Source organism: Vanessa atalanta, chromosome 25, assembly GCF_905147765.1.
Source record: "Vanessa atalanta chromosome 25, ilVanAtal1.2, whole genome shotgun sequence".
NCBI classification, from domain to species: Eukaryota; Metazoa; Arthropoda; class Insecta; order Lepidoptera; family Nymphalidae; genus Vanessa; species Vanessa atalanta.
In genome coordinates, this window is record NC_061895.1 from 5,195,528 (window position 1) to 5,222,769 (window position 27,242).

A 27,242-nucleotide genomic window follows, 5' to 3' on the forward strand; every position below is an offset into this window, starting at 1 on the left:
CGTTCGTGATGATGGTTGTGATTATTGTCTGGATGTCTCCTGACTCGTAATGTTTACTGAGTGACAAACGTTTATCAATTGTATTTCTTTTGTTCATAGATTAGCAGCAGCAGCGGCGGCGGCGGCTGGTGCTACCAGTGAATTGAGCTACCTCGCCGCCCTCCACCCTGCTTACCGCCCCGTGCCTTACGACCATCCACTATATGGTGCTAATACATTAAGAGGTAAGTTCTTTTATTTCATTTCATCATTAAGTTATCACTTAACTTGTATTAAAGCAATAATCGTAACGACAATTGGTGAATTCGTCGTCATCAATGTTTAATATCAGAAAATTACAAAAGTTTATACGTTAAAGAAGTTAAAAGTTACTTTTTGGAACTAAATAAGATTGCAAATGTGATAAATCAGACGAAAGAAATCGTCAGTAAAAAGACAATCGTACAAATAATACGCGCTGATACATTATCAGACATTCGCCCTTTCCTCCCACACCCGAGGAAACAATGAAAGGTGACTCCAATCGAACCGAAGACTGAAATGCAGTTCCAACAACATGGTAACGTTACAATGATAAGACTGTAACATTATACAGCGTGTAGATAACATAATATAATGGTGTCTGTTGTTGAGCGTTCCTCTTGTCGCGGAGTTGCTTTTATTTCTATATCTGGTTTAACGTTGATAACAATTGAATTTTGTATTTATGGTTCATTTGAAACTATATTTACATTTTAGTGGACCGTTTGTTTTTTGTATTTATTGTCTTATTTATTATATTTATTTGATCATGTTTGGCGCTTTCTTTATGGCAAATGGGCCATTTGATGGTAAGTGGTTACCACTGCCTATAGATATTTGCGCTGTATGAAATGAAATGACGTGAACAATACGCCACCAACCTTGGGAGGAAATCTAATGTCCCTTGTGTCTATAGTTATACTGGCTCACTCACTCTTTAAATCGGAACCCAATAATACTAAGTATTGCTGATTGGCGGTAGATTATATTGTGAGTGGATGATACCTGGTAGACGAGCTTGCTCAAAGCCTTAATACCAAATAAAATTTTGTTGTTTTATACATTATACTACAGCTTAGAATATTTTTCATTTTCTAGAGTCAAACAAACGAATCGTACAATAAAATATACAAAAATTCAATAAGGACCGTAAATATACTACAAAAACCTGGCAAACGCCACATCCGTACACTATCGGTGCAATTTATCTATACACGGAGGTGTTAATTAGGATTTGAACTCACGACTGCTACCATTTATTTCCTAACTCTATACAACGCAAAGTCAACTTTATTTCCTTGAAGTTTAGTCACAAAATAAGTTGACGAACGTTGCGATTTGAGATACGAAAAAGGCTATTAAAGGACAGACGGTACTTAAGTCACGGGTTAAAATTGGCATGCATTTTAGTATCGAAGGGTTGGGATTTCGACCTTGCAATTAAGACATTTTAACGATTAAGTTCGTTACCATTTACGGTATAATTATTTTAAATATTTTTTTGACTTAGGGCGATTTAAATGAGGATAAAAGTTTTAATTTATTATAGCATACTAGTGGTCGGAACGGGTTTCCTTGTAATAAAATAATACAGAGTGAACAATATTTAATCATTAAGATGATATTGATTTTAAAAGTGAATCAATGCGTTGTCAATCTAATGTTGTTTATTTAATGTACACATGCAGAAAATATTAAAACGTATCTTATCGTATATGTTACATTAATTACAATTTCTTCAAAACTTAAAAAAATATATGTATTGTTAATTAGTTTCACGTTTAATGCCCTATTTAAAACTTCATATAAAATCTATATAAAAAAAAACACTGCCACCAGAGATATTTCACGATATAACAGTGCCACATGTGTAAAAGTACTCGAGTGTACTTCATAAACTTTGATTATAACTTTTAGTACTGACCTAAGCTAATATTTTATAAGATTTACGGTGTACACCTTTTGTGCGCCGCGAGTACATATTAGCGATTCGCTGTGGATAATAGTGCTGGTTTGAATATACGATTAAGTTTGCTTGTTGATAGTTTAATACACGAGCCTTTCAACAAGTGATAGGTTTAAAACTCGACCACATTCTTAAATTGTATGTGTTCTTTTTTTAAATATGAATCAACGAATCTCCAAGTTCTGAGGAATTTCGTTATTGACCATTGAATTTATTCCGAATTATTTGTTGCTATATTTTATACCGGTATTTGCAATGATTTATCATTACTTCAGTTTTAATTATGTTTTAATTTTAAAAATTTACATTTCACATGACTTTTAATTTACTTTAAATGATAATTTCATTATAAAAGTTTCACCATGAACTTATCACTAAGTTGATGGTGAAACTTTTATAACAAATAAATAAAAAAAAATATGTAACTAAATCGGTTATAATTTTTTTTTATTTATTTTAATCTTAAAATATGACACACTTTAAGTTGATGAATATGAAATGGAATCTATATCATCGTAACTTATAGGTCTTAAACCGTACGAGTAACAGACGCGTAGTTCAGTAGGTCTGTAGTATATAGGGCATACACCATCCGGTGCAGGAAACCTGAGGCACAGATTAAAAATAATCGACCACTTGAGTACTGGGTAAACAATTCATTACACTAACTATAATGCAGGATGTAGCCAAGACGTTTATTAAACCGAATTATTAAGTGTTAGCGGTGTTACATTTTCACATATCTACATTATTAATAATACCAATATTTTATACTATTAGAAATTTAACTGTAGTTTTAATATGGTTTTATGATTGTGTGAACATACCGTCTGAAACTCGTGAAATTTATATCGATCGTCACTAATTTTCCTTGTGCTTAATTTGTGCATATAAATCAAAATGTTCACTGTTATAAGCTGTTTTCAATCAATCAATCAATTTCAACGAATTTTGTTAAATGTAGAGTGACCACTGTTTCGGAATGTAGATAGAAGAACATCCAAGAAACTTAATAGTTACTCTTTTCCAACATTAATAATGGACAGTTTGGTCAATCAAATACAATTTCAAACAATTATTTTTTAATATATTATATAATTCATGTCGTGGATGTAATTCTGCCAGAAGTAAATCAAGCAACTTGCTTGCATTGCAGCAGAGTTGTTTAATAGGTTATAAACCTTTTCATTGTAAGAAGAGTCCACTGTTGATAGAAGAGAGAGGGCCAGTGTCCAGAAGCCGAACTTTTATTGGCAAGTCCTTTTACGACGATTAATTAAATAAATTTAAAAAAAAAGCAACACTCAATGTCAAATTATAAGTTGTCCAAAACATTAATTGTTTAAAGTAAATGGAATTATATAATTGGTCGTGAAATGTAAAAAAATGTGAGCAATTTTAACATCGTCAATTTGAACAATTTGTCTGAAATGCCAATGTGTACTTACGTGGACCAATTAAAAGTACCAGTGGGACCAGTTGATTCCTGTCATAACTTAAATGAGTCAAAAAACATGACAACAATTTACAATGAAGTCATTACAGCAAAGGAGTCGAGTTATTCAGCTAATAGAATTTAAACTCATAAAAGTTATTTCGACAATTAGTAGTTAAAACTTTTTCGTATAATTTTTACTTTATAAACAATTTTGGACTATTTTAAAAATGGAAAGTAATTTTAATAATTTTTTAATTGTATTAATTACACAATCTTTCTTATCAATTACGATACTAATTTTTTGAAATGTCTTCGATTTGTGCTAAGGACAGTTTAGCTCAGTTGTCAAGTTTTAAATTTCGAAAATCGTAATGGAACGCTTTGATTGGTTCCTTGTCTTAATATTGCTGTCATATTTCGCATAAAGCTATCCGTAATGAAAAATATCGCACCTAATTGACCGTTATCTAAAGACGTGTAAGGAGACCTCGGCAGCCGTTGTAATCCGATATAGATTGCAATTTTTTCTTTTAACCATAAACAGATTCGATTCGACGCAGAAAATACCTTCGGCCGTGAAGGGTTAAGTTACTTTCGTGTTAAAGCATTTCGTTTTTCGTTTATTTCTTTCTTTGTACGAAATTCGGGTAAAATTTTGATACCTTAAACCAGTGCGTTTTTGTTTTATGTTTCAATATTGGACGATGGGGATTGCCACATTAAAATAATTATAGACTTATGAATATTCATTGCAATTTTCAAAACTAACAACGAGCGTTTATTACGATTCAATTTAGTTAATACTGCGTCGATTATATTTAAATGTTTTATTCGTTTTTTGAACTTTTCAATTTTACAATGGGGTTTTAATTGGTTTTTTAATAATTCATGTAATCAAGCTGCTCAATAATAATCTGTGATCAAATGCAATGTTAATGCATCGTTTTGACATCTGTTAAATAAACCAAAGAGGTTTTATTATACGTTATTTAAAATTTATCTGTAATTTCATTGGTGGAAAATCTCTACTGACTGCCAAGTCTTCTCAGTAGAATTTACATTCCGAACCAATGTAAAGTTTCATAAGTTATTACGTTAAATATAATATCATATTGTAAAAATTATAATTTAAAAATGCTAGTTATCGAATAGACAATTTAATTAAAGTATATTTTGTACAAATAACTAATACTTTAATTTATATTTGACATTCTAAACAAAATTTAAGACAAATAATTACATCGATCAAGCAGTTCTATGAAACTTCCGTATTTTATTAATTTATTAGCTCCAATTTATATTATGGAATAAATTAATTATTTCCTTAAAAAGTTGTCATCAAAAATATTGTCTAGATAGTGTAACGTATATCAGGATTAACGTAACGTCGGAAGTGATAGAGTTTTATGATTTTTTTACATAATATTATTATTTGGCCATGATTTTTTTTAAACAAGGATATGCTAAGTGTTCACGTTTATAATGACAGGATTTTTACAGTCGAACGGATGATTTAGATAACTGATAAATGTAACTTTTAACCTTTCTTCGTCTAGCCTTCGTTATATTTTTTGCTCTCTGATCTTCGTACTGCTAAATAAATTATGCTACTGATCATTAATTTTTTTTATAGTTTATCACTTCCAATTAATTTCGTGTCGTTGATTATTTTTAGTCAATTTATTAATTAATAAAAAAACTTACTGAATTGATTTATATATAAGTATTTTCAATACACTTAACATTGATGTCTCTAGATTGTAATATGATCAGAACAATTTCGTATATAAAAATGTCTCGTAAACTTCGCTTTTATGTTTTATGTTTATAATATAATAACTTATCATTATTTTATTAATAATATTACTATTAGTACATCTGATTGATACTCGTCGTCAGGAAATTGTCAGGAATCAGAAATATACAACAAATTAAGGAATACTTTCAGTAGTTTCTCAAAGAACTTTATAAAAAATCTCGTAAACTACACGTCTGCGTTTTTATGCAAAATATTAAACATCATCAGTGGACTGCGAAATTTCGCAACCGAAGTGACAAGCCGAAACTTAATAACTTACTCAGAAATGCACCAGCAAATTGGGAGCCGAGTCGTCCGACCGGCTCCGTAACCCAACACTGCCTTGCCGAACTCTCCGACACATATAAATTGTATTTTTATTCAAATCGAGCCTACGTGCCGCGATAAAGTCCTTTTAAAACAAACAACTACTCCTACGACACGAAACCTCACAGGGAATCATACCTTAACATTTATTGACAGAGTTTAAAATACTGTAGATACTTAAATGTTTCACGGCATAAATGATGACAACACAGAAAAAACAAAGGAACTCAGGCTTAAAAGCTACTGTAATAAAGATGTTGATTCATTTACATTACTTTCTGAACGCAACGAGAAATACGATGGAACTTGCATCGAATTACCGTCATATTTAAATTGTAACTTAACAAGATTCTTCAGCTAAAGTCGAGCAAATTTAAGTGTCACCCTACATGAAAGATTTTCCGTATTAACATTTACTAAAACTGCAAGCTGTCGCGCTGTGATTTCGTTTTATTTTAGGTCTTCAAGGAGATCCGGTCATGTCCAGTTGATTAAGTCTTCGTATTTACCTTAATGGACTCGTTTACACAGATCCCCTTTATTACGTGTTAAAGAATTTCCTCGGCAAACCTTAATTACTTTATCTGCCTGTCAGTTCGCTGAGAATAATTTTTGAAACGATTTAATAAACCTCCGAGCACGAGAATTAAAATGGCGTTCATTATACGGAATCCAGAAAACGATCTCGAAATATTAACATGATACTAATAAAAAGTTCTCGAATTTGCAATCAAGTGGTACGGAATCGCATTAATTTTAAAGTCATAAAGTGTTTATGCTTCGAGTGTGAGATTATAAAATCGTTAAGCGTTCGTATCGTAAAAGTCGTCAATATATCGAAATATTATTATTCGTATAGTCCAAGTCGATATGCGTCTTCGACCTTCGATAATCATAAATTAAGGCCCAGCTCCGAGTTAACCGAGCGTAAAAACTGTGAACGAAAGATTGAGAGTTCATGTTACTCCCAAATTAAAATAAAACAAAAAAGGCTTAAGCACCGTGGCTGTAAAAAGAGAAAGAATGATACCAGATGTCAAACGAATGGACAAGATACTGATATTGACAGTTTCAGAAATGTCTCCAAAAATTATTGGAACGTAGATAAATAGGCTAATTGTGATTACTGAGGTAAGAATGAACGTTTAATGAAACTCGTTGTACGTCGTTCTCGTGTTACGGTCACCGAATGTAAAAATACAAAGTGAAAAGTGTCAGTATTGGGTGACTTTTCATGTACTTAATTATCTTTGTCAAAGAAGCATGTTTCTGGACCCTAATCTTTGTCAAGACGAAACGAGAGGTGTACCGGAACGGGTTTTAGAGAGAGACGCAGAGATTGCGCCCGCGCATGACAAGTGACCGGATTAATGCATTTTAAACGTGGAAGGCTTAATTCTGATCTCGGGTCCTTTAATTGAATGACTTTTTATTCCGATTCACCGAAATGGTCCGTGGAGCGTTATTTCTTGTACAAGAAACTGTTTGTATTATATTCTTATGCTTAATCAACATTTTACACATATCTCCAAGGTATTGTTTAAGTAGATTTAATTAAATAACGATGCTTACTTTGATTTTATCTCCTTGGAAATACTTTTTATTGTATTATTAATTAATATATTAGCATTTGGAGAGACTTTTTATTGTAATCAAAGGAAACAAAACACTTTTTTCTGGTCGTTTTATTAAATTTCAAACGTATTATTTGAATTTATATTAGTGGTTAAATTTTATTCCGTCGAATTTCTATTTACAATTCTACATCTACAAATTCTCATTAAATATTTGTTGAAAGGCCATGATCGATATAAGTATCAGTCTAGTAAGTTTTTCTTTTTTAATGTCGTGTTGAGAACCACTATCAACTCGGCTCTTACTAAGTGATCGACGACGTCCATATCGGATAGCTGACCTGCTGCGCTTGTAGCAAGTGAAACAATTTAATAAATATCTTTTATCTCCGCTTTAATGGCGATAATTTCTTTGTGGTTTATCGTGCTAGCATTAACATCGTTCATATCGTCATTTTTGTTTACTTTTTCATCTTTATCGACTGTTTTATTGTTAAACATTTGTGCATACTCAGCGGTTACTATTTTATTTGTATTTTTCTTTAATGTTTTTGTTAGGTAACTTATAAATATAATCTCGAGAGCTAAGGACGTTTATCATTCTCATGTATTAATTAAGATCGTATCTTTTAAAATGAATGCGATATCACCATTTTTCTTAATTAGTGTCGAAATTGTAAGATTTTAATATTCAGAATAAAAATTTCGATTGATATAAAAGATAGACAAATAATAGTTATAAATGTTTTGAACGATAGTCAACAATTTCTTCAAGGAACCTGTTTGATCATATCCGATAAAAAACCCGTCGGCACGATTGATCCGGTCTGTATCGAGATTGAGACATCTCTGAAACAAGTTTCATCTTATTGGTGTAAGCTTCACAGCGGTCTATAGCATTAGCGGCAGCGTTACTAAGCTTATTTTTGTTTAAAAAATATTTGGTTAGTTAGTATTTGGAATATTGATTTTTAAATAGCTTCTACGTTATTAAAAAAAATGCGAGACTTAACTGAGATATGAAAACTCATACATTAAATAAAATTGATCCATTTTAATCGAAGAATTAAATTTCGATTAAATTGGAAAACTAGCAATCATTATTTTTGTACGCATTGGTGTATTCTAATTTATTTTTAAAAATCGTTTCATTAGTAATTGAATATATATTTTCAATTAGCTCTAAGTATTGTTATGAAATTCAAAATGTTATGTGACGTAATATCCCTTTTACTTATGACTTATACCACACCGTTCCGCCCACGACACACGCACATAATTGTTCCCAGAAACATTGATTCCCGTTTTTAAGCCCCACTTCGATAGAAAACGTAATTACTTTATGTGTAAGACGTACGAGGGGTTAATCCTAATGCGATTGGCGTTTCGCCAATACTTAAAGCTGACAGTCCATCTGTTTTAGCGCCACTCAAAGATAAAAAGTTTTATGTGGAAGTTAAATGTTTACGTGCTATATTATCAAGTCATTTGATCGTTATGATTTAGAAATCTTTTTGGAAATGTGTCATAATCATTCAATTTGTTTTTTTTTTTGATAAAGATAAAATTATAGGCATATATTCGCTCTACATGGCGCTTTTATTTGATGGAACTCCAGCCTAATTCGATTCAATGATAATATCTAGTATCGATTATTGTGTGTGGAAATCGATTACAGCGGTGTCCATTAAGATGCTGTTAAAGATGATATTTAAAGAAATAACTTGTAATCACTAGGGTCATCGACCGTTAACTCTATTTTTAATTGTATTTTTTTCTTTGTTTTTTTGATTGGACGTGTTCGAAATTAATTGTAGATACGACAGATTATATTTATTCTGTTTTAGTTCCGTTTGAGTAGAATGTTCTACAAAATCGAAATATTCAATGAGGTTACAATATTTCAATAATTTCTACGTTCGTCATTAGATCTGTTGTCTTCAATCGATATTGATATTATTTTCAATCCCTTTCAATCTATCCATATGTAGAGGCATTCTGAAGAAAAAAGTCGAAACTCACCGCAGAACACGAGCTTTAAACGACAAAATGTGATATGCGACGTTAACTATAATAATTATATTTATAGGTTACACGTATCAAAATGGCGTCTCATTGTAAGTCGGTTATCAAAATTACAGGAGGTCTAACGTATTTTACTTGCTGATAGGGCTCAGATATTCTACCGCCAAACAGCAGTACTCAGTATTGTTGTGTTCCGGTTTTACAGGCACAAGGGACTAACTTCTTGGTTGCTAAGGTTGGTGGCGCATTAGTGATATAAGGTATGGTTAATATTTCTTACAGCGCTATTATCTATGAGCGATGGTGACCACTTACCATCAGATGACTCATTTACATATAATACCATAAGAAAAAATGTAGGATATACTTTTTTAATTTTATTTAGTTAAAGTTTACCGAATAAAAGAAAAAAAATGCAGGCATTATTTTTAAATTACGTTCAGTAACATATTTCATTAACAAACATTAGATCTCCATTTTTTACGTACATTAAGACACTTATCTCTAAATCTAATGTCGTATTTAGTTTGGTAATAAACTTATTACTGCCACGGGTTTTGATATTCCTTATCATTTACATCTTAATAAGATATAATACATAAATCAAGTATATATGTTCGGGACATTTATATGTTATAGAAATATTCACTATATGTTTGTATATCAGTCGTAAATGATAATTAAATGTGATGCTGCATACGGTTTTAGAAAGGAGAGCGTACAAGGACGGTGGAGTTTTTTACTTAGGCAATTTGTTTTTTTTTTTTATTTAATGGCATTCTTGGCTGAACGTATTTTCTACTGTTGAGAATACGTCGCTTAATCTACCCTGATGGTTAACTGCGAATGGTTGGTATACATGTATCATAATTTATTCTGAATCGTCGAATGTTTTTTTGTGATATTTTTTTTTGCACCAATCAAATTAACTGTAGTGTAAAAGATCGACCAGTTTAAAGGGGCACAATAAACAGTATAGGTACTTGTATTATAACTTTTATTGTTATAAAAATAATGAGGATTTTCCCTTATATCGAATGTAGAATCTTCTATCTATTAGTCTCAGGTCTAAGTTTGTATATTATATTCATTACTGGGATTCGTACTAGGTTTTTTTTACTTGAAAGTCCGCCTGAGTAGAACCAAACACGTATAATATATTTTATCGCCAAACAGCAGTAATAGTATTATTGTTGTGTTTCTGTTGCAAGGGCGATCCAGTGTAACTACAGGCTCAAGAGACGTAACATCTTAGCCCCCAATGTTGGTGGTACATTGGCAAAGTAGGAAATGTTTAACATTAATGTCTGTGGTCGGTGGTGACCACTTATTACTAGGTGGCCCATTTGCTCGTCCGCCTGCCTGTATAAAAAAAGGAAATAACCAAGTTTTATAATATTCGTAAGGTAGACTTTTATTTTGTTGTTAGTATAACAATATTATAGCAGATATATTCTATAACAACCATAGACATATTATCTGCTATATTATCCGGTCCAATTATTTGTAGAAAATATATAATTTTAATTACTTTTGTATTTAAATATTAACGAACCAAACAGTAGATTTTTTTTTTTAATTTACTAGTAAAGATATATATGTATATATATAATTTAATCTGATTCCATCTTGTAATGATGTTTAAAGAGGTGTAATTCTTTAATTGTTGTTCAAGTGTGGTTGGAAGTATAAATCATGTAGCGAGCTTTGTCGTTCCGCTGCTTTCCGAGAAAGCTCATTATCAAGTTAACACGTGTTTTTGTGCGCAAATGCGAATTCTCACATGTGGTGACGATGTGTTTTGGTTTTGAATAATATTTTAGGAGAAACACGGTTCGGTGTCTTCAGCTCGGATTGCATTTGAGTTATTATATTTGTATGTTTCCGGACTTTGCCTAACTCATGATTCTGCTGGCTAGCTTCTGGAGATACGGATAACGATTCTCAGTTCAATCTCAGGGTCGGGCCAATAGAATGCTACTATTTTTCGGTAAAAAATAATCTTATTAACAGTTTGAAGACTTTGTTCTCAACTCGAAAATGATAAAATCGTTGATCCTGCGCCTGATTTCTCACCGAACGTCACGGTTTTCGTTCCAGTGGATTAAGTGTGTGTTGTCCATTATTTTCAACGCAATTGGCTTGTATTTACGGTGGTAATTACAAAAATTGACCAGACGGACATTATCATAAACAAATGGTTCCTTATATCATATATTTGAAGATTTGACGACCTCCGTGGTCGAGTAGTGTGTACATCGGTTTTCATCGGTACGCCACTCCGAGGTTCCGGGTTCGATTCCTGGCCGAGTCGATGTAGAAAAAGTTCATTAGTTTTCTATGTTGTCTTGGGTCTGGGTGTTTGTGTTACCGTCGTTACTTCTGATTTTCCATAACACAAGTGCTTTAGCTACTTACATTGGGATCAGAGTAATGTATGTGATGTTGTCCAATATTTATTTATTTACGAGTAGTCTTGGAAACAATTCTTCGTAAAAAACGGCGTATATTGCTCATAGCGCATTCAATTCAAACTATTATTAACCAAGAATTCCAAACAGACCCCGAAGAAATAGCATTAAAATCAGAAATTAGATATGTTCGAACATTAATTGTACAGAAATGCCCACTTGCTGACATACACTCGGATTTATAAGTTGTCATCTCGTGATTTATGTTATGACGAGCCGACGTACAGACTGACAAATAGCATGGATATATATTTAGGTGACAATTTGTGTTAATAACACGTCTTAGTAATATTCAAGTCTGTCTATTTTATGGTTTCTTGCACGTAGAATTCAAATAATACTGTTCTTAATTTAAATAATTTTTCATTGTATTAACTTATTGTAGGAGGAAGATTGTAACGGTTTATTTTTCGGTTTTTTTTTCGTAGAATTCGCGTGGTGAATTTAAATTAAAAATCTTGTAATATGACGATTTAAAAATTCTTCCTAAGAGCGTATTTAAATGCTATGCTTTGATATTAGTGAGAGAATGAAAGTTTTAGAATCAGCTTAAGTATTACAATAGTTTTATTTGTAGCAAAGTAGACCTAAAGGTTAATTGAAAATTATCCATCTCAAATAATATTCATATTTGCGGTAAATTATAAAATACGTCGCCGGCCAGACAATCGTAAACTACGGGCCGTGCTTTGGACTTCTCTGGTGTAAAAGATGGTTGACATTTTTTACAGTGAAAACGTCTATGAAAGTTTGACAATTTAATCATTTACCTGTATTCCAAAATACAAATTAAAAAATAAATAATCGATTGTACTTATCAAGAGCAATGTAATCATTTAAAATGAAACTTAAAGAATATATTTGTCTACGTTTCTAGATAGTTCTATTAGAAGTCGTTAAAACACGAAGGGTATAGTAATTATCGGAAGAAATCGAATACCGACAAGCTGCGCCCACATGTCCTTCCGGCAACTAATCACAAGGGGTCTGTTTAATTATCCTTCAGAATAGTATTGGTTTGTTTTCGAACCCTAAGGGTGTTAACTATGACGGTCGGCGTGAAGATTTACAACCTTTGAAGATGGAATTAAGGAAGATAAATGTTTTCACAATACAAATAAAAATAATTGAGTGTTCGTTCCTTTGGTATATTTTAATAACATATTGATTTCTTAATTTAAAATTTAAAAAATGGTAATGATTTATTTCGTGAATGTATTTTGTATCTTTACTTGGTGCAGGTACGTCTCAGTGGGTACCACCCACTGGTCCTATATTCTACAGCCAATTGATAATAACTCAGAAGTGAGTACAGAGGTTTACCAGGGCTATTCCACTAGCAAATTTTCAATTTATAGCAATCGAATCGAATCGTAATCGTTTCGGTTCGGATGTTTTCCTATTCTACTTACATTGCAGTTGCAGTTCGATTCAAGTTGGATCGAAATATTATCGTTATCGTATCGTAACCGATATAAATATATTATTAAAAGCTAAGGTTTTATTTCATGAGTAATTGTCGAACTTGTTACCGTTAGAAGTTAGTAGAATTACCTCGTTGAAATAATGTACTTTTATTAATGCAACAAATTACACGGGATATAAGCTAGTGGATACACAATCTATTTAAAATCTAGTACTTACCTTGTGCGTGTCAATCTACATTTGGTTCATGTGAACGTTCTGTCCTGGTTTAAGACCTACTTTATAATATATTTATGCCAAAATTCATTAAAAACTCATTCATCCATTAAAGCGTAAATTGACTTGATATTTATAGATAATATCTACATTTTTCAGACACGTCTGGCTCGTGTAGTAGTGGGTTCGATACCTGATTGGATCACTTTTGATAGAATGATTTTCTGTGACATAAAATTGGGTGCTAAATTTTTTATTTGTCTAGCGATCTTACGAGGAAAATCTTATAAATAAATTCATTTCCCTATAAATTAATTGGGGTTATAACGCTTTGTGCCAGTTTTTGGCAGGGTAGCAGTTATTATATTGCCAACTGCTAAAGATCAAATACTTGGTGTTCCAATTTGAAGTACTGCTATCCAACATGGGGCTGTAGGTTCCTCATGATGTTTTGCTTCGTCGATGAGCACAAGACGAATAATAAATATAAATGAAGCAGATGAAAATTCAATGGTGCTTGCGCAGGCTTAAAACTGCAATCATCGTTAAGAATTCACGTGTTCTCTGGATATCTCGGTAGGGTGAGTGAATCAGTGTAATTGGTGCAAGATATATATCATCATCAATTCTGTGATGATCGCATTGACGTAAGAAATGCCTGAAATGTATTAGGTACTTATAATGCTGATGTCAATTGACAGAGGAAAAAGTCACCAGAGGTCGTACAGGTACATCCAGTTTGCTTGTCTATATAAAAAAAAATAAAAGCTCAATTTGAACACCATGATACATATTTAAAACACTATAAATTCTAATGCCTAACCATCTAAGAACTAGTAGCCTGGAAGCAGAATTAATACCCAGGAATTTTAAACGGATCATTTAAGAATAAATCATTGCCGATTACCATGCGAACGGTAAACAGGGACAGCAATACTAGGACTCCCTGTGTGTGAACGAGATGGATGTGTGTTGCCTGGGTCGACCTATAATTATGTCGTCCAACTTAATTACGTGTTGGTGCAAGTCATATTATGATTTTATTTTAGAACCTTCTGGAAAGATTATGATATTTACATATTATTATAAATACGCTATTTATATCTTTAAATATCAGCATCAAAGATCTAACGTAACAGTAATGAATAAATTCATTACGTTCATCTCAATTATTATGTCTAAAGCAAGCATGGAGTCCCGTTACTATATACGGAAACCGTTTTGTAAACGAATTATTGGAATACCAGTATTCATAATTTTAAACATTTATCCAACTAGTCTTTATAAATCGACCTCTAGGTCTCAGTAAGACAATTGTTGCTTCTGAATTACGCCACGTAGACAGTTTAACTATCCGTTGTCTGAACTGGTTTTTTGGGATAAAGTAACCAATGAAATATTCCTTGAATTTTATACATATTATTAATTAAATAAGCTTAAAGGCGAACTTCGTACTATTAGCAACGATGTAACTCAAGAGGATAATTTTGGCTAAATATTTAAGAACGATAAGACGATCTCTGAACTAATTTGACAGAAATTCTCTCTCACTCATTTTAACCATACAAAAAGAAAAGGATAGCGGATGTACAACAAAATCAACACATAATAATTTCAGTTTACTCAGTAATAAAAAAAAAAAGTAGAAAATATATATAATAACCAAACTCATTAGCGATTGTCAAACTAAAATTAAATATAAATTTTAAACGCATAATCGTTTACCGGGTGTGTATAAAGTTAACTTAACGCGTCTGACAGTTTGCGCCTGCTCAGCAAAAAAAAAAGAAGCATAATTTTAATGCGGCGGCATCAACCCCGTTCAGAATTTAATATTTTTTATCAAATTCTAAGAAGCACCTGCGTTATATCTCACCACTACCTGTTACTGTTGATTATAAAAACCTCGTTAAGGCTTTTTTTTTGCGGGTCCGACTCAGGGCTAATCGTTTTATGACAAGTGATGTTTTAAATAAGAATATTTTAGGATACTAAGATACTTCAAGGATTATTTGATTGTCTTTCGATTTATTTGATATTTAACAGCCGAGGTGGCTGTGGTTACCACACTTGAACCTTAACTAATGGACGGTTCAAAACCAGGCAAGCACCAATGAATTTACGCGTGCTTAATTTGTTTTTATAACTCATCTCGAACTCGGCGGTGGAAGAATATATCGTGAGGAACCTCTTCAAAGGGAGAGGAAGCCTCCACCCAGCGGTAGACATTTTCAGTCAGTTGCTTTATTATTTTAAATAAATACGGATCGTTTCAAAAATCACTGGTTATATTTATTGTAGGCTGAGATTATATATTGTATATATAGACAATTTATAATTTTGTATATATATACATTGTATATATCTGCCTTTGGTTTTATCATCGGAGTAAATAAATACATATATTAATTTTGGGACACACAATTTTTTAAGCTAAGCCTTCATTACGTACAGTACGTGTAACCGTTCACAAAAATATCTTTAAATATTCCGATGTAATGATTATTAGCAACGAGTTGATCATTACAAAGCGTTAGAAGTAACAGTCTGTAACTTTCTCATTGAGGAATTTTTTAACTTATTCCAACATTTGCTCCAATGTTGGACATACACGTGGCGGAATTTTATCCAACACATGGTTTCCTCGCGATGTTATTTAACTTTTTTAATTACACTACGATATGATATGGCAAAGATAGCAAAGTTAAAACAGACACATATAGTCTCTTCAATCCTTCCTTTAATCAATTCCTTATTTTTAATTATTTGTTAGCGAGCAGTGTCCCTAGAAGACGTATTGAAATTCTTATCTATACTAATATTACAAAGGTGAATCTAACTACGTATATCTGTCTGTATGTCTGGTACTCATTCACGGTAAAACCACAAAAACGAATTTGTCGAAATTTCTTATGAAGGAAGTTTGAACCTCAAGGAAGGACATAGGCTACTGTTTTATGCTGAATTTATGCTGAACATCTGATGATTAACCACTATAACGCATACGAAGTTGCGGCCAACCTCTAGTTTAATCAACGATTTCATGGTTAAATATCAAAATATAAAGAATATATCGAACTTATGTACACTTTGCTTTAAATTTATTGTTTAATAAAACGGGAAACGGAAGAAGTCAATATAAACGCTTACTATAAGTATTTTGTTAGCGATAGTGAATATTTTAAATAACTTAAAATAAAAATGTATAACGCGACAGAAATTTACATCGCAACGCCTTCATCTTGCCGCGTTTCGTGAAATAACTAAACTCATAATTTACAGCGAGTCTCATTAGTATACGATGTTACAAAGTCACTACGTAAGCTATAAAGACGCCGCCGAACAAAGCTATTGACATTCATATTTTAACGCCAAACGTGACCACGAAACCCACACTAGATGTCATCCATCCCAACTAATTTTACGCCCAATCGAGAGCGATAAAAATTAATACATCAGTTGGAAACCGACTCGGCCACAGTCGAATAATCTACGAGCAAAAAGCGACTCACTCGATTCGCTCGATCGTTCAATATTCAACCGATCGAAAAAAGAATATAAAGTCAGTATTCGAATAATGTTTTTGCGCGCGGTTACACGAATGTCGTTAGGGTGACCATCGCGACCGGCGAACGGGTGGAATTCGGAACGGACTGGATTATTTGAGTCGATCGGTGATCGCTTTTTTATCAGACCGATATATCGATGTTCTGCCGGTTCTCACAGAGGATGAAGACATAAAAATTTTGGTAGTCGGGCGGCGCGTCAAACGGGCCCACATGCAATATTTTGGGAGGTTTTCGGAATCGCGGTCGTTTTCTTGTTGGTGTGGGTGTCCGTCAAATTGGTGGTCCCTCGCGCCTTTTGCATCAACCTATTATTTCAGTCCAAATCGCCCGCCTCGGCTCGAAAGAGCGTGATCAACAAATCAAGATGTCTTGCTCGTTTTGCGCTTTAAAAACGTGTTTGTTTTTGAAGGTATAAGGCATGTAATTATAATGGGGATTCTCGAGCAATAACGTTCGTGACGAGGCTTTAAGTTGATTAGGTTTGATTAATAACTAAATAATCACGGTGAAGTAATAGATTGTTTTTCCTTAGCGCTATAATTATGCGGCATAAAATATGTGAGGTTGTTCCTAAATTTTTTGTTCGAAAACTTTTTGCGACGTGAATGTATTTACCTTGTAAGCAAAAAATACGTCAAATGAGTTGTTAAAATTTAATACCTGTTAAATGTTTGATTTAATATTTAATAAATATTAAATCCCAGGTAGATGATAAACATATACAAAAATAATTCCGAAGAATTTCTTAAAACTAAAGTTTAATCAAATTATCTTTTATTTTTATCAACGAGATACAATTTTGTCGAAGATCCAAGCATATTCTAACCGTTTTTATAATGAATCATAAAATCCATACAAACGATAGAAATTCGAGGACAACGAACGAAGGCTCAAAAATTAGCCGACGCATATTTGGTAGCATCTTAATTTAGCAAGCATATAATGATATCCAGTGAAATAGCTCGTAAACGTCTAGCGGTACGTTATTAATCACAAACAGCGTTAAGTGGACAGTTTATATTCAAAGTGGACCACTGTTGACATCTCAATCTGTTGATATTAAGGTCTAGAATGACTAAAGTAACTTGATTTGTGTCTGAATTTAAATGAAGTAGACTTTGTCATGCATTCGGCGAATTGGTATATATGGTTTATTAATACAGTGTATTGAGTTACAGCTTTATTTGAGTGATAAACGGTTATAAATTATTAACGGTTCGTGACTTTGATTTCGGCAGGAATTGTCTATGACATATCTATTTTAACAATCGAGGTTTTAACCAGTTATAGTTTTTGCGGTGGTTTTTTTTTATTATCTGTTTAATCTATTCACGGGTTTTAAATACAGTCTGTGCCTTAGTAGATATATTATAAAGAAATGTTTTTAATACTCGTATAAAAGTGTTAGCATCGTTATGGACATATTTTTAGACAATTCTTTGAAAAACGTTTGACGTTTTTGAAATTTGGAAGGAAATATATTTTTAATTACTCATATTCAACTGATTATATAATATTTTTGTTAATTATCTGTTTTATAGTTAGTGTTTTTTTAGTTATATGACTCTAGATTGATAATGACGGATAAGTTTTCTTGTCAATTATTTGTGCTATTAAGTAAGCCTAATATAAAAGTTAAATAAAATTTATTTTATTTGTTGCAGGCTTAGAATATTTAAGCGCAGCCCGCAGCTTGCATCCAGAACTGCATGCAGGAAGTACGCTAGCGAGTCAAGATTTTCAGCTTAGCTTAGAAGGTAAAATACACAAAACGTAAATAAAGGAAATAAAATATTTACTTCAAATATGATCTTGGATTTTACATTTAATTTATTCGGTATGTTTTCAGGATCTAGGATAGCGTCTCCAAATCGGCTTAGGTTATCAGGAGGAGCTATAGGCGCTTCTGCTAACAGAAAAAGGGCTGTATCCTGGAGTCCATATTCGGCTGAATCTTTAGACCTAGCGGCTGTGATCAGAGCATCACCGGCAAGCTTAGCGGTCAGAGCTCCATCTGCAGCGTCTACTGGCAGCTATGGACATCTCAGTGCTGGTAAGTATTAATGAAAAATGTTTGGCGTTATTTCATTGATTAAGTATATATAGACCAATTTAGTTTCAAATCAAACTTTTATTCCATGCATGTCAAGGATTAGGACAATACGTAAGTATGTAGTAATTTACTTAATACTGTATATTTCATCGTTTAATGTGATCACGCCTTTGCTTGAAAAGTTTATGATAGAAAAGTTATTTTCTGTACTGTATCTGAAAAATATTATTAATAAAATACACAAATTTTGTTGATTTTCCTTATTTGCTTCCAAGCTAAAACTGTGTTTTTTTTTTTTAAATATCTATAGGTGCAATATCTCCTGCGCTCTCCCTTTCTCATGCATCACTTGCGCAACAACTCTTGGCTCGTGGTGGAAGTGGTGTGCTACCTGGCGGTGTCTTGCTCGATCCTGCTCACCAACAAGCGGCGGCGGCTGCTGCACACCACGCTGCCCATGCGCATCTCGTTGCTGGGATTCATAGGTAAGCATTATATTATACAATTATTTATTTCCAGAATATGTCATGACTTTATCTAATTTTTAAAAAAACTTTTTCATCTTCTAAAATATTTCAATACGAATTAAAAATTAAAATATATTCTTTTACAGATCTCACATATCTTCGCCTACGCAGTTGTTGATAGGTGGCCCAGTAGACGTAAGACCTGGATTGGGAACACCACCCCAGCACATGCAACAACCACAACAACAACCTGAGATCACCAGCGTGATGGAAGCTGATAGGTAAGGCATATTGACAGTTTGAATTACAATTATTAAACTTCCAAGAATTTAGGCCTAATCGGTTTTCGGATTAATATAAGTTTTTGTCAAGTAACGATGTTTTTATTGGTTTGCAAGATTTTATATTACTAGAAAGCAATGGTAAACTTATTAAAAATGCTGCTATAAGGCTTAGCGTATACGTTCTAGCAGTCCAGCTTTTGTTCCAAATCATAAAATTTCGTTAAACGTTGATGGTTTTTAAATAAGTAATAAATAAATAATTGTATGTAGGTATTATTTTTTACACAGTGCATCAACAGCTATGATCCAACGCAAGTCACCTCCGGGCCTATCGTCACATAGGGAGAACATGCACAGCAACAAACCCTTATCAGCAGCAGCAGAGAGTACTGTCCACGACGGTTTGGACTCAAAAGACGAACCTGGGGACTTCATCGAAACTAATTGTCATTGGGTATGTTTTTTTCACAAACATATCAAACAAATCCATTATTTTATTCTTGCGTTGAAAGCATTTGAAAATATTGTTAATTTTAACACATTTCGTATTGATGTTATGCGTCTTGAACTTAAAGCTTGTTTTAATAATTAATCAATAATTTGCCATTAAATAAATATATTAAATTGAATTGATATTCCTTTATTTTAACATTATCTTATAAATGTTCACAGGTCGATTGTAAATTAGAATTTCCAACCCAAGATGATCTGGTGAAGCATATAAATACGGATCACATTCACGCCAGTAAAAAAGCGTTTGTGTGCCGTTGGGTCGGATGTTCCAGAGACGAAAAACCTTTCAAGGCTCAATATATGCTGGTTGTGCATATGCGGAGACATACTGGCGAAAAACCTCATAAATGTACCGTGAGTGTCTTGTAGTTAATAATCTACTTACTATTGAAGCAATGTGATTAAAAATGTTCCAAATTTACTTAATAGAAGAGGAGGCCAGTATAAGGCTTACAGGCTGTCTTACTTTTGAACTGAAATTATAATAGTAAAAATATAAATTGAACCGACATTTTTTGTAATAAAAACTGTTTTGTTCTTCCAGTTCGAGGGTTGCTGTAAAGCGTACTCTCGGTTGGAAAATCTGAAGACACATTTACGAAGTCACACCGGGGAGAAACCGTATACCTGCGAATATCCTGGTTGCGCGAAAGCATTTTCCAACGCCAGTGACCGTGCTAAGCATCAGAACAGGACGCATAGCAATGAGGTAATATTTTGTCTAATAGAATTGGGGCGCTAAATGTTAAGATCCCCTCGAGTTATGTTAGTGATACAATGTTATTATTTCTGCCATATGCATTTCAAAAACCTTGGTGTAATGTAAATACTTGCAAAAATATTTCTAAGAGATAAAACACACCTTCATATTTCTTGTGCTTGTCAAAAAAAATTTACGAATTTCAATACTCTGAGTGAGATGCTAATTCTATAAATATTATAATTCTCGCATAAATATTTAACATTGGTCGTATCTTTTCAGAAACCGTACGTTTGCAAAGCACCTGGATGTACGAAAAGATATACCGACCCGTCATCCCTTCGAAAACATGTCAAGACTGTCCATGGAGCGGAGTTCTATGCCAGTAAGAAGCATAAAGGTAAATTTTATACTACTTCTAATTTGAAAAGTGACTTTTGCATCCTTTATTTGACATATTTGAGGATTTATGAATTTGCCATAGTTTAAGATTTTTAAGTATTGCTTTGAATCGTCTTATTGCCTCTATTGATTCTGATAGACTACTAAAGCATATAAAGTTAATAAAGTCTTTTTAAAGGAGATGTAATTGTAGATGAAATTATATGACATCTTTATCATTAATTGACGTCAATTTTCAGGATGCAGTCGAGGTGATGACTCAGCGGAGTCAGGTGGTGGCGGTGCGGGCTCGTCCCCGCGGTCGGAGGAGGGCGGCGTGCCCATCGGGGTCAGAGGACACACGTCCTCCGCCTCCGTCAAGAGCGAGAGTCCAGCGTCTCCCTTACCCCATGGTCTTCACACACCGGCACATCAGGTAAATTTGCAATTATTACTTCAATATCTTGCATACGGTATCTTGTATACGGTTTTTTGAAAATGTAATCAGATTTAAATGAAAGAAAACTATTTCTTAATATTGATATTCATATTTCTTTTTATTGCAGTTGTCAGCACAATGCGGAGGAGATCTCGACTTCGGCGGTTCAGGTCTTGGTGGTTTTAGTGACGAGAACGGTGCACCCTACTTCAGACTTGATGGCGAGGTATTTATTGCTGTTAAATAAAATTCTTTACCAATTTCTTATTGATATGCCACCATTCTTCAATGTTAATATAGATTTCATTAACACGAGGCAGATACAAAACTTTTAAAAATGTTGAGTTTCCTAGATTCCGTACCATATGCATATAATATGCATAAAAGAGTAAAGAATTGACAAAACCATAGGAAACTAAATCTATAGGAAAGGTTATACCGGAACACAATAAGACGCAATATTTTTTTCGACCTAGTGGAAAACTTTGTCTATTTATTGAGAGTGTAATATGTTATTACACAGGTCGAGCAAGAAGTGGTCGGTGAAGTTGGTCAGTTGCCGCTTATGCTGCGTGCGATGGTCGCCATCGGCGAGCCGCGCGCGCACCACCACGCGCCGCGCTTCGGGAACAAGATGGGTGTCGGGAGACTGATGCCGCCCATCCATGGCGCTGATATTGGTGGAGGTAAGAATTTCGTGTCATAATACACAATAAAAAAAAACCTGTTTTAATGCATTTCAAACAAAATTAAGAGAAACTTATGTATTTATCATCGTCTTCGACATTATCGTCTTGGAATACTTTGGGGGTAGATTTTTTTCTCAATTCGAATAATTGACGGTCGACAATCATATGCTTTTCTTTATATTCGGTCACTACTGATATCAAAACGACAGAATTCATTTATTCAATCTTGTTTTCAGGTATCATGCCAGGTAGAACAGAACTTGGCGGTACAAATGTGACGGTCGAACTTAAAAATGGTCATCCGAACACGAGGCGAGATTCTGGTATTTCTTCGGGTAGCAGTTTATATAGTGCTAGGTGATTATTATAATATATATTTTTCTCTCTTACTATATTTATATTTTACCGCCAATGACACCATTTTCAATAAGTTTCGTAATAAATAATAATGTTGACCTGATCACTCTGACCGCACATGTAATGACACAATACTGACTGACGACTCCGTGGTCGAGTGGTGTGTACACCGGTTTTCATGGGCACGCCACTCCTTGGTCCCGGGTTCGATTCCCGGCCGAGACGATGCAGAAAAAATTAATTAGTTTTCTATGTTGTCTTGGGTCTGGGTGTATGTGGTACCGTCGTTACTTCTGATTTCCATAACACAAGTGCTTTAGCTACTTACATTGGGATCAGATTAATGTATGTGATGTTGTCCAATATTATATATATATAAAAATAAATACTCTTTGAAATAAATGTAATTTTTTGATATCGGAATAGTAGGTACAACATTGTAATGTCACTGTGAATAGAATAATTATGTTATAGGTATGAAATGGCAATATAAATATTGTTTTCTTGTTTCCAGATCATCCGACATCTCCCGTAAAAGCAGTCAAGCCTCAGTAGTATCAGGTGCGGTCGCAACAACGACAGGCATCGCCGGCCCGCAGCGCTTATTATCACACCATTCCACTGTGTACGACCAGCTTTCCCCAGATAGCAGTCGAAGGTAAGATCTAATATTAAATACTTGTTGACAAGTGGTAGTTTATATGTACCATTTTAGGAAATATTAACCACTCCTTAAACTATCATTGTCAACCAGATAAACTAATTTGGTTTGCAAAACTAATTGGTGTATAATGTTTTTCTAACTCGAACTATAATTATCAATATGTTTTAGGTCTAGTCAAGTATCATGTGTGGGTTACGCGCCACCACCTTCATCAGCGCTGGCAGCTGTTCAAGCTGTGAGAACATCGCAAGGCAATCAGGTAACCATTGCATTTGTCATAGAAAAACCTCTGTTATATGAAGTTTAATCGTGATAATTAAATGTAATGTTGTATTGCTATAACTACAAGAAGTGTAACTAAAATTAGTAGTTGTAATATCCCCATATTCTTTCAATTTCTAATAAATAATAAATTCTATATTAAACATAGTAGTCGTTTCACAATTTTAATATTCGTATTGTTATCCATAGGCCGTCTTACTACGAGGTGTTACATGTTCAGAAGTCAGAGCAGAAGAACTGGCTCTGGAACTAGATCCAAATGTACAAGTAAAGGAGGAGGCCAGGAGGCTCTCAGAACAGTCTAACCTTAGTGACCAAGCCCAGGGCTACCAACCTTACCCGTGTAATAATGATGATGTGGTAAGTAAATTATTTTTATAACAATAATAAACATTGTCTGTGAATGATAATCTGAATATAAATAGTTATAAGTACTACTTGATTGTAAAACATATTTATTTTATCTACAGGGTGATGCACCATTTCCATTTAAAACGGAGGATGACCACGAAGTGAACTACAAGGAATCTCGTTCGAATTCTACTACTACAGTGGTCATCACTACAGCTCAAGTTCATCACCCAAATCAAGAAGTTAACCTTGAACAGGTAAAAATCTCATGCAAATAGCGACTTCAGTAAAGTAATATAATTGTAATTCTCTTATATCGTTATAAAATCAATTGTTTTCTTAAGGTGGCTGAAGGAGAAATGGTGGAGAATAAGCTGGTGATACCAGACGAAATGATGCAATATCTTAACCAATCAATATTGGGAACCGAGTCGGGAGCACCAGCCAAAACAGACTCCACCAACCCAGAACCTGCAGGAACAAGCGAAGAAAAAGACACTACTACCAAAGACACTATAAACAGTGAAATACAAAACACGAACAATTCCAGTGACAAAATCAGTGATGTTGCAACAAGTGACGATTCTCTTCTTAAAAATCTAGGTGCCATAGGAAGTGATCTCAATATAAGTGATATCCAAGTCGATTTAAGGTCGTTAGACGTTAGTATGTCTGGCAACAGTGGCTCTCTTTTAGTCGCTAAATCTCCAGATGACAAAAATCCCCCTCTCCAAGAACAAGTTATTCCCGAAGTAGTGACAGAAAAGTGTGAACAAGATTTTTCGAAACCTCCAAAATCGAATGCAGGAACAAATAATCCTTTGCAGTCCCTACAAACGATGACTGCAAACCAAACTGAACAATCTAATAGGATGAGAATGAACAACTCACTTACTCAAAAACCCGCTATGAGTCCTAAGACTATTGTTATGACCCCACAAACTGTTATGAGTCCTAATTTAGCCCATAGTATGCTTAGTCCTCAGAGTCTACCACATAGTTCAATGAGTCCTCAAAGTGTTAGAAGTCCGCAGCACATGCCTCATGGCGTCATGAGTCCTCCCAGTGTATATAACGTTATGAGTCCGCAAAGTGTCATGAGTGTGATGTCTCCACAACATAACGCTATGAGCCCCCAAAGCATGCAAAGTCTTCTGAGTCCTCAGATGCCTAACCAAATGATGATGAGTCCTAGACATAACAATATTGGAAGTCCTAATTCCCAAAATATTGCTAGTCCCATGATGAACATGGCGAGTCCAATGGCTCAAAATATCGCTAGTCCAATGAGCCATGGCATGCCGAGTCCTATGCATCCAGGCTTACAAAGTCCCATTACAAGTCCAATGGTACAAAATATATCTAACATGACAATGAATGTTCAACCCGTTCAAAACCAAAACCAAAATATGATGATGAATATGAATTCGTCGCAGCTGATGACGGCACCGCCATATAACAATCGTCAGAATTGTAATAACAAAGTCCCTAATAAAAACTACAATAATGTTCCTAATCAATACCAAAACCAAAACTACAATCAAGCACCGCCTTATCCTGTTCAAAATCAGGTGAACGTCAATATGAGGAATCAAAATATGCAGCAATACCAAATAATGCAGCATTACAATCAAAATCAAACGCAAGTGCCAGTTATGGCGAACCAGAACTTAGTGTATAATAATCAGATGGTAAACTATGCGCAGCCCATGAATTATTCAAACCAAAGTAACCAGATGCACGCCTTGCAAATGTCTCGATCATCTATGATGAGTGTTGACAACAGCGGCAACATGAGTCGTGGCGCTTTAAACAGTTATTGTGAACAACAATCTCACTGTCAACCAGTACAAAATGCCCAATACAATCAAAATATGCAATATCCTCAACCACCCCCTTATAATTCCGTGACCAATGCCGCCAACGTAATGGGCCCGCCGCCTCCGAAGAACAACCACCAATATAACCAAGCTATGATGAACAATAACCAATATTATAGCCATCAAAGATCCTACAACCAATGGGACTACCCGGGTAACCAATTCAATAAACACAACATGCAAAAGTCAATACCAAACTCTGTTAATATGTCCACTGGGAGTCAGAAACCAATTAACGGTACGAGAATACCCATGAACTGCAATCAGATAGTCAAAAATGGGGAACAGCAAACTGATTGTAGTATGAACAGTTTGAGGAGTCAAAACAATCAAGCCGATGTTCAAGTGTGGGACATATCGCAATCTCAAATAGAGGCTACAAATGGAAGGAAAAAGAATCAGAACACTATGCGTCAAGAAACTTATCAGAGGACGTTGGAATACGTAGAGAATTGTGAAAACTGGAAGAGTTCTGAAATGGTTTCAAGCAGTACACATCCCTTACAAGGCGGCGACAATATGGTTGTGAATGATCTCCAAACTTCATTATCTTCGTTTTATGAAGAAAATCAATATTTGCAAATGATACAATAGTTTAGCCTTGAACGTGAACGGGTCTTGAATTTTATGTTAACAGATTTTTTTTAAATTCTTTAGAGACTGATTAATTTTAAATTCTAAATTGTAACTCTTTCTTAACGTTCGCTAGAATAGCGTCATTTAATCTAAGTTCAACCCATTTCGAATTAGTTTAGTCGACAGACCACGGATTTTTGGTATCATTTTCTAATTGAAGTTTTCGAATTCAGATATCTTAGAATTAAAAACTCCGTGCTAGCTTTAAAAAGACACGCACAAATAAATTGTTGTAAATAATGTAAAATTTTTACAAATAAATTGTCTTCCAACCGTTGTAAGTACAATAGAAACTTAATAAAGGTTAAGTGAGTATTTTAACGTGCCTAAATAATTGTACATTTAACGATGAATTTTCAAAAAGTGCCTCTATATTTTAAAATAAGATTTATGTATTTTTATCGGTGCCTTTTTCAGGAGTAATATTAAAAATTATATAAGGAGTAGACATATATACGTATAAGTTCCCACTGAGATTATTAAATAAACTTAAGTGTACAAAGTAGATTTGTTTTTTTTTTTAGAATTTTTACAAATGTTAAAATTTACGTAAGTTTCTCTTTAAGGATCTATTTTCACCTATATTAATGCAATATGTTAAGCAGTGTTTCGAAGACGACGAATCTCCTAGATTAATGATTTATATGAGATTACTAGATTAAGGTATTGTTATTATTATTTAAAATAAATAATGAACAACGCACAAATAAAGTGTA

General features: G+C 33.7%; 1 protein-coding gene across 2 annotated transcripts in view; it reads left to right on the forward strand.

Moving 5' to 3' along the window:
- Positions 1–27,237, forward strand: part of LOC125073719 (transcriptional activator cubitus interruptus) — a 95,859-nt gene extending 68,622 nt beyond the window's left edge. Inside the window, exons 4-21 of one of the 2 annotated variants that reach the window (XM_047684706.1) lie at positions 100–224; positions 18,495–18,587; positions 18,680–18,883; positions 19,194–19,368; positions 19,497–19,631; positions 19,905–20,088; positions 20,307–20,501; positions 20,692–20,856; positions 21,130–21,247; positions 21,489–21,664; positions 21,795–21,893; positions 22,191–22,353; positions 22,593–22,713; positions 23,228–23,371; positions 23,546–23,636; positions 23,849–24,019; positions 24,130–24,267; positions 24,355–27,237. In XM_047684706.1, coding sequence (XP_047540662.1) covers positions 100–224; positions 18,495–18,587; positions 18,680–18,883; positions 19,194–19,368; positions 19,497–19,631; positions 19,905–20,088; positions 20,307–20,501; positions 20,692–20,856; positions 21,130–21,247; positions 21,489–21,664; positions 21,795–21,893; positions 22,191–22,353; positions 22,593–22,713; positions 23,228–23,371; positions 23,546–23,636; positions 23,849–24,019; positions 24,130–24,267; positions 24,355–26,484 — 4,627 coding nt within the window. In that variant the 3' untranslated portion in view covers positions 26,485–27,237. The remainder of the gene's footprint in view (positions 1–99; positions 225–18,494; positions 18,588–18,679; positions 18,884–19,193; positions 19,369–19,496; positions 19,632–19,904; positions 20,089–20,306; positions 20,502–20,691; positions 20,857–21,129; positions 21,248–21,488; positions 21,665–21,794; positions 21,894–22,190; positions 22,354–22,592; positions 22,714–23,227; positions 23,372–23,545; positions 23,637–23,848; positions 24,020–24,129; positions 24,268–24,354) is intronic. The other variant, XM_047684707.1, reaches the window with a different exon arrangement.
- The last annotated feature ends 5 nt before the right edge of the window (positions 27,238–27,242 follow it).